At 46.0% G+C, this 12431-nt stretch overlaps 1 protein-coding gene across 1 annotated transcript in view; it reads left to right on the forward strand.

Annotated features, from left to right (window-relative positions):
* Positions 1 to 12431, forward strand: part of DNAH12 (dynein axonemal heavy chain 12) — a 105461-nt gene that overhangs the window by 64824 nt on the left and 28206 nt on the right. The window contains exons 54-65 of the mRNA XM_032966755.2: positions 480 to 721; positions 1234 to 1381; positions 2183 to 2328; positions 3193 to 3407; positions 3656 to 3848; positions 4615 to 4807; positions 5389 to 5561; positions 7536 to 7676; positions 8071 to 8229; positions 8591 to 8735; positions 9467 to 9617; positions 10177 to 10430. Of these exons, the coding sequence (XP_032822646.2) occupies positions 480 to 721; positions 1234 to 1381; positions 2183 to 2328; positions 3193 to 3407; positions 3656 to 3848; positions 4615 to 4807; positions 5389 to 5561; positions 7536 to 7676; positions 8071 to 8229; positions 8591 to 8735; positions 9467 to 9617; positions 10177 to 10430 (2160 nt within the window). The remainder of the gene's footprint in view (positions 1 to 479; positions 722 to 1233; positions 1382 to 2182; positions 2329 to 3192; positions 3408 to 3655; positions 3849 to 4614; positions 4808 to 5388; positions 5562 to 7535; positions 7677 to 8070; positions 8230 to 8590; positions 8736 to 9466; positions 9618 to 10176; positions 10431 to 12431) is intronic.

The following is a 12431-nucleotide window of genomic DNA, read 5'->3' on the forward strand; positions in this document are numbered from 1 at the left end:
TTTCTACCAGTAGAGGCTCGTGATATTGCATTAGGGCATGGCCTAAATGTGAATGATTCAATCATGGTAAGACAATAATGGTTATTCATGATTAACCAGAGGTTTCCTCCACTTTAGTGCAGACAAAATAAGTTTCACAACACGTATTTTGCTTGGCTATTAAAGTCACTCAAATGCAATCCTGTGCAATTTTGCACTGTATTGACAATTAAAATCCAAACGAAGTTGACTAAATCTTGAGTTTATTTTAAATGTTTTTGCCATCGATGCGGCCATCCAATTTAATTAAGTACGTCATAACTTTCGTGATTCCTGCAGAGCCAGGGAATGTGATGCAGAGAGAAGGTTTCAGCGCAGGCACCGAGTGCCCACTACCGCCACGTCACTTCCTTAGCCCGCTAGCCCTGAGCCTTACGTCTTATTAGCTAAGATCAATTTTACGTAGCAGGATAGTCACAAGAACTATAATTCCACCGCAGGTTGTGGCTCCCAAGAAAATTCGTCTGGCCGAGGCTGAGCAGTCGCTCGCCCAGACGATGGCGCTGCTGGAGAGGAAGCGAGCCGAGCTCAAGGAGGTTGAGGACCGACTTGCCGCGCTGCAGAAGACCTTCGACGAAAAAACGGAGGAGAAGGTTCGCCTGGAGTTCCAGGTGGACCTCTGCGCCAAGAAGCTGGAGCGGGCGGAGAAGCTCATAGGGGGGCTCGGCGGGGAGAAGTCGAGGTGCTTAGGGGACAGTATGGGGGAGGGGGGTGGGGATGGAGGAGTCTGTGGCTGACAAAGAAAGCAATGACTGACCTGGATGAGACCGTGTTATTGCTCTACATACAATTTAAAGATGCTGGCCTTGCATTTGCCACTCCTGGCATTCGTGGGTATTGGGCCTACTTTGTCATGCTGGTCAGCTTTTGGAAGAGGTATGAGTATACACACCATACCCCACCATATGCGACCTACCGAAAACATCAAATCTAGTGTACCCATTTTAATGCTGGGTGGAGAGGTGCGGCGGGGATTTAAGAAACTTGCCCCTTTTTTCAACTGCCGCATGTGGAGATCAAACGTGTGACTTCTGGATAGCAGTTCAGTGCGCTAACCATTACATCATGGCAGCATCCTCGACAGTGATGTAGTTCATGTTATTTAATTTAATGTTTGATTCAGTTTCTGCACGTGTAAAAGAGGTTTGATAGTGTGTCACCACGCCTGACTGCTGTACTCTGGCTCTTGTGCAGGTGGTCGAAAGCGGCGGAGGACCTACAGAACACGTACGACAACCTGACGGGGGACGTGCTCATCTCATCCGGGGTCATCGCCTACCTCGGGGCCTTTACTGCCGCCTTCCGACAAGACTGCACGCGTCGCTGGACCCAGATCTGCAAGGTGCAGCCTTGTCACTCAGTCAGCTCATTAGTCGGACATTGATTCAGTCAGTCAACTGTTCAGTCAATCAAGCATTCAACAAATCAGTCAATCAGTCAGTCGTTTATTTATTCAAGCAAACTCCTATTTAAATGACTAATGGGTGGTGATTCATCTCGTCGGTGATCTTGAGACAGTGGTTAAAATGTATGTGGCAGGGACTAGTTTTCCTGTTAATATCCCACAAAGTGGTACTATACATTTTATAATACTTTAGGGATGATGGGCTGAGTTGACCCCTGAGCAGGATTTCAACTGACAAAACTTATGATTGAGTCTGGTTCTAGAACATAGAACCACTGAGCTGGATGAGTAGTAGAATTTGCAGCTGGTGAATATGGATAGCAGGCCATGCGGTTACAGCACTCGCCTCAAACCGAAAAGGTTTGTAAGTTTAATTCCTGGTTGGGGCTTAACTCATCCCTTTGTCCTTCAGGGGTCAACAAAGTGAATACCACTTTGTTTGTCCTACGTAATGATTGGCACCCACCAGAGAGTTGTGAAATTTCTAGAACTGACTGAAGGCCACCAACAGCGATGAGTTCACTATATCTGTTGAGCAGGGACACGCTTTGGCATTGCATTTTCTTTGAATGAGACAAGTGAAACTTCTTTGAATGAGACAAGTGAAACTTCTTTGAATGAGACAAGTGAAACTTCTTTGAATGAGACAAGTGAAACTTCTTTGAATGAGACAAGTGAAACTTCTTTGAATGAGACAAGTGAAACTTCTTTGAATGAGACAAGTGAAACTTCTTGCAGGAGAAGATGATCCCATGCTCCGATGACTTCTCACTGAGCAAGACACTGGGGGAGCCCATCAAGATCCGCGCGTGGAACATTGCGGGGCTGCCCACGGACAACTTCTCCATCGACAACGGCGTCATTGTTGACAACTCCAGACGCTGGTGCCTTCCCCTGCCTCCAGTCGCACTCAACCCCTGAGGCGTAAACACCTGGCAACTCGTGGAAGACTCATTGTGGTTCAAATTTGCCAGTTTTTTGTTATTACACGAAAATTACTTAATTGGAATTACCATGAGCAACATCGCCCACCTACTGACAGACTAATGCCGGCTTGCACACCAGTACTGCATCACCGTGTGTTGCAGAGGGACAGCTGCCATCGGGAGGTCCCCTAGGTCAGATAATTAAACTGAAAAACAACAGCAGGGTATTGTATTGCTTGAGATGTGATGTACATGGTAACATAAATGAATTTTACTATTATGATATCATGATTTTTTGGTCAATGATAATTTTCAAAAGTTAAATTATCGCTTTGCTTCAATGAGCAATGGGGTATAGGTACTTATCAATGGCCATGTAACTAACGTATTGCAAAATAGATGGCAACATTTAGCTATTGTAGGATATCCAGACTTGAAGCAATGTGGAGACCAAAACCCTCTAAATGTACCGCTTGACTGCTAAACCACGTGGCTTCATACGATCCTGGCGGCAGTGGGCAATCATAATTCGCACCAGGACCTCTCGTGGACGATGTGGATTTCTGATGCGCACGTGGCGATTAAAAGACAATCAACACTAAAACTATGGCAAAATTCAGACACTTGAACACATGGGCCGGGATGTGAAAGGTGAGCGAGCAGTCGTCCCTTGTATTCACTTCTCGGTGAGACGACAAACATTAATTCTGCATGCGATGATGTTTTTTGACGGGCAATTTAAACTCGATACCTACCCTTGTAAATGTTGCTATTTCCATACCACAGAAGAAGATTGCACTTTTGCCCCTTCTATCCTGCCAGGCCTCTCATGATTGACCCCCAAGGCCAGGCAAACAAGTGGGTGAAGAACTCGGAGCGTGACAATAAGCTGACGGTCATCAAGCTAACAGATGGCGACTACATGCGCAGTCTGGAGAACTGCATCCAGTTCGGGACGCCCGCGCTGCTGGAGAATGTGGGACAGGAGCTGGACCCCTCGCTCGAACCACTGCTGCTCAAGCAGACCTTCAAACAAGGTGGGGGTGCTGTAAGATACTCGTGTGAGGGAGTAAATGAAGAAAAGACTGTGAATATAAGAGGAAAGCCCGTCAAGAGGCGCGCAAAAGTCAGAAATCCATTTGCACTGTCTCATAGTCACCTCGCAGCGTGGCAATTTTGGAGTCTCACAGCACGTGGTGATCCATCAAGCCCATCTTTGACGTGCTATTTTATTGGTGTGTGCAAACCAGCTGACGTGAATCCCTGTGGGTGTGCATATGCACAGGCGGCGTGGACTGCATCCGCCTGGGCGAGAGCATCATCGAGTACTCAAGAGACTTCCGCTTCTATATGACAAGCAAGCTGCGCAACCCGCACTACCTGCCCGAGCTCGCCACCAAGGTGTCGCTGCTCAACTTCATGATCACCCCGGAGGGCCTGGAGGACCAGCTGCTGGGCATTGTCGTTGCCAAGGAGAGGTGAGGAGAAGGACGCGTCCCGCTGCCAAGTAAACAAATTTGTCTGTGTGTTTTATCTAGTCAAGGTCATCTCACCAATGAGTTTGTGCCTTCGCACCTCACCATTGCTTCCTTCCTGCTAATAAATTATCAGTTGTCATGAAGTCAACAGCTGACTTTAACAGGATTCTTTTACAATCGACCTTTCAATCTTTTTATAGTTATAATTATACAACATAATCATTGTGAATAATTGTGTTACTTACCTGGTGGGGCGAAAGGAACCACTTAATCCTCTGACATCAGCAAAAGTCCCAAAAAAGAATAAAGAATGTAACAATAGTTTGATTCCACACAGCATCATCCATGGAAACAGCACAATAAAGGCTGAACATCACGAAACCCCAGCACATATCAGTCATAGTCAGCAGCTAACAAGAAAGTTCTACAGTGTGAATTGAAAATTGACAGGGAACTGATCTGACACGTGTGCAATGGCAGTGCATTCCACACAGAAGGGGCTGCCAGAGAGAAAGCGCGCCCACCAGCATTCATACTTTTCATCTTTGGTGTGATCAGCAACTCGAGGCTGTGAGCGAAAGGGTTTAGATAGAGCATAAAGATAAATGAGAGGTGAAAGATAAGCAGGAGCAAGGCCATAAAGAAGAGGAAGCTAGACCATACCCTCGTTGGTAATGCCAGCTTTGTGAGATGGTCACTAACTTGTGAGTGCAATCCACACAGTAGTGAATGGGGTCGCATGCGCGTTTGTGTGTCTTCTCTGTAGACCGGAGCTGGAGGAGGAGAGGAACGCACTGATCCTGCAGTCGGCTGCCAACAAGAAGCAGCTGAAGGACATTGAGGATCAGATCCTAGAGACGCTGCAGTCGTCACAGGGAAACATCCTGGAGGACGAGTCGGCGATCACCATCCTCGATTCGGCCAAAGTCATGTCCAACGAGATCACAAAAAAGCAGCAGGTGGAGAGGAGGGTTGTGCTTAAACTGTCAGGGGTGCTATTATATTGAATTTTCAAAACAGTGTCAATTCAAGCCTTCTTACTATAATCAAATTTGCTCGCTCACCTTTCACATCCCGGCCCATGTGTACAGGATGAGGTATAGCAACTGTTGGTTTTCTTTCACATGCAATGAGCTCTGTACTGAGCACCAAAATGTACCACATGTTTTTGTGATCTGGATTAAGGGATTATTATTTTGTGATGTAGGTGAAAGTACTTCTCCATGGCTGTGTGCTGATGTTGAGGCTGCTGTGGGCTTGTGTTGAAGCTGTGGGTTAGTGTTGAGGTGTGGGAGTTATGTATTATTACGGCTACGTACGGTGCGAAAGAAGTTCAACGTATATACAGTACATACTGTGGTTTAGTGTTGAGGCTGTGGGTTCGTGCTTGAGCTGTGTGTAAGTAATGAGGCTATGGGTTAGTGTTGAGATTGTGGGCACGTGTTAAGGGTATGGATTTGTGTGGTGCCTGTGGGTTCGTGTTGAGGTTGCCTCGTGCAACCGTACAGTGCAGTGACAGCCTGTAATGTCATTATTTCAGGTTGCGGAGAGGACAGAACTCAAGCTTGCAGAGTCTCGGGAGGGCTACAGACCCATCGCTCGTCACTCCGCTGTCCTGTTCTTCAGCATTGCTGACCTGGCCAATATTGACCCCATGTACCAGTACTCCCTGGCTTGGTTCACCAACCTCTACATCATCTCCATCCAGGACAGGTGAACTAACTGTATTTGGTCGTGACTTTTATAAACGGAAACTCATTAGAAGAGCCCCTAAGGCCTGTAATTCAAGCAGCTGGTGACATAGAGGGACAGAATAAAAATATTTATCAGATGAGAGTAGATATGCTTCTTGATTTGAGGCAGGGTTATACGAGATTGTGAAGGGAGAATGATAACATTAGTTGTTTTCCACAAAGTGATACTAAATTTGTATTGATCATGAAGCGATTATAGTCAACCCCTGACTGGGATTTAACATCATGACCTTTTTATAAACGACTAATAAATTATTTTGATTTAAAGCTTTCGTGATTGCAGGAATTAATATTTTTCGTTCTTTCGGTAAAGTCACGTAGAAGGGAAACAATAAATAATAAAAATATAAAACAATCAAATTCTCATGACGTTTCGACTGCAACACAAACAATCGTCATCAGGTGTGAAAACCACAGCAAGAAAAATTTGAAAAAAGTGGCGTTTTTTTATGTTAGCAGTTATTCAGATGGACGAGTCCATCTATGTTCAGAAAAGAGGAGGAGGGAGACGAAAATAATGGATGCGGTCTGAAAGCCACCGGAAGCATGAACAATCAATTAAGACCCGAAATGGTTTATCATTTCCTTCCAATGATTGCTAAGCCAGAATCCATCTTCTCGGTTGAAATTGTCTCTGTGTTTGTATATGTGGATAGCCTCATGAACGAATCTCTCATGGTAGCCAGATGGCTTGCAGAGAACCTCTGTCTTGGAGAAGTCAATGTCATGTGAGCCTACTGAATTATAACAGTGATCTGCCACGGCCGAGGTGTTGGTCCTACTGTGTTTTAGGTCTGCTTTGTGTTCACGGATGCGGTCCGAGACATGTCGTTTGGTTTCTCCAATGTAACTACTACCACAGAGGCAAATTAGTTTGTAGACGCCAGGGTAATGTATGTCCGGAATCACATCTTTTACAGACGGAACCAGATCACGGATTTTATGTAATGTGTTGAATCGGACCTGGATCTTGTGTTTATTCAAGATTTTACAGATATTTTTTGTGATCCCCGCAATGTAGGGTAAAGTGATGGTTTTGAATGGCTCCTCAAGAGGGTCCTTCTTCATGGTTGGAGTGATAGCTTTGCGGATTGTGTAGTCGGAGTAACCATTAGCCTTAAGAGCTTGGTGTACGTGCTTGAGTTCACTGGCTATGTGTTCCTGGTCGGATATGCATTGGGCTCTATGGTGCAGAGCCTTGATGAGGGAATTCTTCTGGGATGGATGGTGGTGGGACTCCGGTTTCAGGTAAGCATCCGTATGGGTAGCTTTCCTGTTGACAGAGTGGCTCATTGAACCATCAGGTCTCTTTTTTATTAGGACATCCAAAAAAGGTAGCTTGCCATCTTTTTCGACTTCCATGGTAAATCTGATGGCTGGGTGTATGGAATTGATGTGGTCGAGGAATTGGTCTAGAGCAGGCCAGCCATGTGGCCAGATGACAAAAGTGTCATCCACGTAGCTCTTCCATAAGGTTGGGCGCAGAGTGCAGTCTGGATGGCGTCAGTCTCAAATTTCTCCATGAAAATGTTAGCTACAACTGGAGATAGGGGGGAGCCCATTGGGGTGCCCTCAGTTTGTTTGTAGAAAGTTCCATTCCAAGTGAAGTATGTATTGGTTAAGCAGTCTCACCAGGGGGGGTACCTCATTGTTTAGTCCTTGATGAACCAAGTCTTCAATGATTGCGATGGTGTCAGGTACAGGAACTTTGGTGAATAAGGAAACTACATCAAAACTGACAAGCCCTTCTACGTGACTTTACCGAAAGAACCAAAAATCTAATAAATAATTATTGTGTAAAATTATCGACTGGTGAACTGGTGAGGCATGATTGACTTATTGAGACTTCATTGTAGCTCAAACGACTAGGTTTACATGGACGTGTGTTTAACTAGGCCTTATATCCACGTGTGTGCCGCCCATGCTGTTTCAGCAACAAGTCCAAGCTTCTGGACAAGCGCCTGCGATACCTCAATGACCACTTCACCTACAACCTCTACTGCAACGTGTGCCGCTCGCTGTTTGAGAGGGACAAGCTGCTCTTCTCCTTCCTGCTCTGTGCTAATCTTCTCATGTGAGTCGTGCTTACGCCACGGGCGAGCGTCTCAATGAACCGGAAAGTTCTCAGTCGATTGCGTTGTTTTGTTCAGGTTGGATGGGTAGCCTGCCAGTTGGTGTGCTTGCCGCCACTGAGCCAGTTTGCTACATGATAGTTCACACAGGCTGCTGGTATGTAAAGTGCCTGCGACTAATCACCTGGAGTGCACTCGATCTCATAGGCAAAACAGGGCTGAGCCTGGACTTGGGCTGAGCTGTCGACGCGACGAATCTCATCGATGATGCAAACTCCAAATATACAGGTGTCAGGGTCGGGATCGAACCCACGACCTCCTGTATACCAGGCGAGGTAGTTAACATCTCCTAGCCACCGTGGCGCCCCAGTGACATGGAGAGTGCTGTGCCCCCAGTGCTCGTAAAGAGCTGGACATGCAGGAGTTCCTCTTCCTGCTCACGGGTGGAGTGGGGCTGGAGAACAAGCGCAACAACCCCGACCCCACTTGGCTTCTGGACCGCAGCTGGGACGAGATATGTCGCATGAGCGACAATCCCAGCTTCCAGGGCTTCAGGTCAGCACCAGCAGTGATTGTAGCAGCATTATACACATCGTTATTCTCAGCATTGTGCATTTGTTATAAGAAGATCATCGTCATCATAATGAAAAGCATCTTCGTGATCATCAGCTGGATGAGTAAGATCAGCTGCTGTAGCAGGCACAGCAGCAGCAGTATCAGTAGCACCTGGAAGAGCACCAACAGTAGCAAAATCAGTTGCTTCGTCATCATCATCATGAGCAGAGGCAGCACTAGCATTTTTATTGTGTGAGTAAGTGCGTTGAGATTTGTTTGAAATAGGTTTTGTAAAACATTAATGTAAATGCCATTGATGGTGTTGATGGCGTTGATGATATAATGTCCATGTTCTTTCCAGGGAGCACTTTGAGAGTGCAATGGAGCAGTGGCGAGCGATATACGAGAGCAAAACTCCGCACAATGCACCCTTCCCACAGCCTTGGGACACAAAGCTCAACATCTTCCAGAAGATGATCGTCATCCGGTGCCTCCGCCCAGACAAGGCAGGCTCTCTGATCCATTACCACCGCTGGCATTTGCAGTGAACATGCCTGCATCGGCATTCAATCAATCAAATCCTTCATACATAAACAGGGAAGAGCTCACTCAATGTTTATAACAGAATGTTTTCAGCAATAGCCCTTCCACGTAGTAGATTGAGGATAAGAGTTAATTAAGGCCAATACCGTTGGTCCAACCACACTTTTCCATTGCTTCCTTATGCTAGATCCTAGAGCCGTTCACAGTTGACACCCATCCTCCAATGTGCCTCTTTACAGTAATCCACCATCTGGCTTTAGGTCTTCCATTTGGTCGCCAATCTCTGGAAGTCACTCCAATGCTTGTCTCGTTAACCTGCCCTCCTTCATCCTCCATCCCTCCTACGTTGGCCACTCTCAAAACTCACCAGACACCTGACACTACTCACCACTTGACACTGTCACAAGATACTCACCTGACATCACTGCCAGTCACCCACCAGACACTCACCAGACATCTGACCCTCACCAGACACCTCACCACTCCCATGACACCACTTGCCAGTCATCCACCTGACCCTCACCAAACACCCTCACCAAACACACCTGATATCTCACCACTCTTGCTCTGCTATGCAGAAGGGCCATTACTCACAACACCATGTACGATATACTTTTGCGTTATATGGCAGCGTTAATGATAATGGTGCCATTTTTCTTTCTTGTCGCTGTATCTCCACCGGCCCCTCCAACAGGTCGTGCCGGCCATTACGAGCTTTGTGACGGACAAGCTGGGTAAGAAGTTTGTGGAGCCACCCCCATTTGACCTGGTGAAGAGCTACGCTGACTCTAATGCCACCATCCCCCTCGTCTTCGTCCTCTCGCCCGGCGCTGACCCCATGGCCAGTGAGTGTTTCCGGCACACACGCACATGGGCAGCATGTGATTATGCACACTGGGCATGGAGACCAGTGTAAGTAAAAAGAGAGACTAAGACGTCAAAAAGGACATTTACTGTGGGAGTGCTGGTGGCAGCTGAGTGAGTAAATGGAGAATGTGGGAGATTTTGCGCAGATATAGGTTTGAGGTTTTTCAGAGTTGAGACATGCATGAAGATATCAAGAGCTTAGGGTCAATGACAACTCCAAGGTTTTGCTTGCAGTTTACCGGTGTAACGTTGGGGTTTAGGAGCCTTAACTAGACTGGAGTCTTTACTGAGAGTCGACTTTTGCCAATGAGGAGTACCCCTCATTTGGCAACATTACTTGGAGGGAGTTGGAACCAATACAATGTTTTAATTCCTTCATTCAGGAGTGTTTGTCATATTTTGAAGTAATACAAATATTTAGTCCTGAGAGATATAATTTAATCTGAAGATTTATTTTTTGCAATCATTGGTGGCCAATCAATTACAATCGTTAAATTAACACACATTGGCTCACGCCATCCCTCCACCCATCCATAGGCTTGCTCAAGTTTGCCAACGACCGCAACTATGGGGGAGACAAGTTCAACGCCATCTCCCTGGGCCAGGGTCAGGGCCCCGTGGCAGCGCGCATGATTGAAGCAGCCATGCGGACGGGCAAGTGGGTGTGCCTGCAGAACTGCCACCTGGCCGTGTCGTGGATGCCCTCGCTTGAGAAGATCTGCGAAGATCTGAGCCCTGACAACTGCCATCCAGACTTCCGGCTGTGGCTCACCAGCTACCCGTCCGACAAGGTGGCACTCACCACAGTGTGCACATGGCCAAAGCGTTGCGCTTGTCCAAATTAAATAGCCGAGCTGGTGAAAATCAAAAGTTAATGTTATTGTATGAGGTTATCACGACCTATACTGTTGCGGGTACAACACCTCACATGTATTCCACCACGTGTTTTAACGTCTTTCCCTCGTTACACAGACCACTCTTACAACAGCATCACCACCACCATCTGGCTCTAGGCCTTCCTCTCAGTCACTGACCACTGCCTGCCTCAGTAACCTGCCCTACTGAAGACATGCCTTGCCTTCCTGGTTATTTCTAGAGTCCCTTGCTGCTACAGTCTAATGTAAACGTTCAACCTGTTTACTCTATCCTGCCGAAAACTCTTTCGCATCCTGGTAGAAACACAGTAGATACGCCAAATGTGTTGAGAAGTTAAGACATTGGCCATGTAAAATGTGACACAATTTGGTCTAAGTTTTGAACCACTTGCTGGCCGGGTGGTACCGCATTCACAGTATGAAGGTTGTGAGTTCAAATCCTGGTCGGAAGTCAACTCAATCAATGAGTGTTACTGTTTGTTTATTCAGCAACAGTTGTCCTTTGCAGAGACTGATTCTCATCGTAGGAATGTGGAATTTACACAACTGTGTGAGGACCAACATGGATCAGAAATTCCGAGACTGCTCATCTGAGTGAGCAGACACTTTCATGTTGGATTTTAATGAAGTCATAGCTAGGTACATAACTTCAACGTGACTTTACCGAAAGAACCAAAGAAGATGAATCATTGCAGTCACGAAAGCTTTAAATCGAAATTGAATAATAACTGTTTACATTCTTCTCAGAATTATGCAAAACCCAATACATTGGTTCAGGAGAGCATGTCAACAATACAAGTGTTCATGTTATTTGTTTAAGCCCTCCTTACAAATGCGCTCTACTAGTGTGCCTGTGTGACTAAAAATCATGTGGTATGGAGATGGCCATTATGTATAACAGCCAAACACACCCAAGGCGATGGTAAGGCAGCAGGGATATGCAATACTATCAATACCTCATACAGGTGAAATTCACATGCAACTGAAATGGTGAATTTAACATGGGAAGGCAAAAAGAATAGCACTTTTAATTTGTTTAGATTAAGCTAGTGGTCATGTCTGGCTGCTCAGTGTATGTGTACACTAGAAAGTGTACATGGCATTGTGGGTATTTTCCACGGTGCAATGCAACAGAAACGCCTTTCACATTAGCACGCTATGATTATTGAACAGCGTGTTCTCACAGGAATTTCTCAGCGAAAAATAGATTATTTGGTTGTGGATAATATAATTCCACCGAACTGTTGCTGCTGTTGACATTGATGTTGTTGATGACAATGATGAAATGACTCCACTGAAAAGGGAATAAATAATATAGGAAGACACGATTTGCCCCTGTCGTCCCCCAAGGAGTGGCAAGGCAGCTAATTATTGATGTTCCTTGTGAATTAAGCACACAGTGGGCCCTTGATAAAAGAACACGATATGTCAGCGCACTGAGGCACCTTGACCTGGAAATGAGTGAGATTAAGGACCATTCCATTAGACAGGCTCTCTGTTCAGGCTCCAATAGCCACAGAACCACATTGAACCATTGTGAGCTCATTTGTGCAACCTTTGTCTTGAGTGTACGTGCATGTCGAGGATGCTAAAAGTTACGTGGCAACTTGGCAGTTCGGAAGAGAATGTGGCAATAAAGCGTCATTGATGTAACCCGGCAGAGTATGTGTTAATGGGTGAAGAATCTGCACAGGATGGAAGAGGGAAAATTATTGAGACAGGCATTGGAGTGGCACTCAGAGGTTGGCAACCAAGGGGAAGGCCTATAAGTAGATGGTGGGTTACTATAAACAAATTCTTTGGAAGTCGGTTGTCGACTGTGTGACAGTTGTAGAATCTGACAGAAGGAAGCAAAGTATTGGAGCATTAATGGTGATGACTGTGTTGAGTTATTGACCTTTTGAGCTTACAGAAATA

This window comes from Petromyzon marinus, chromosome 36 (genome assembly GCF_048934315.1).
Source record: "Petromyzon marinus isolate PM22_M1 ecotype Great Lakes invasive population chromosome 36, UKy_Petmar_22M1.pri1.0, whole genome shotgun sequence".
NCBI lineage: Eukaryota > Metazoa > Chordata > Hyperoartia > Petromyzontiformes > Petromyzontidae > Petromyzon > Petromyzon marinus.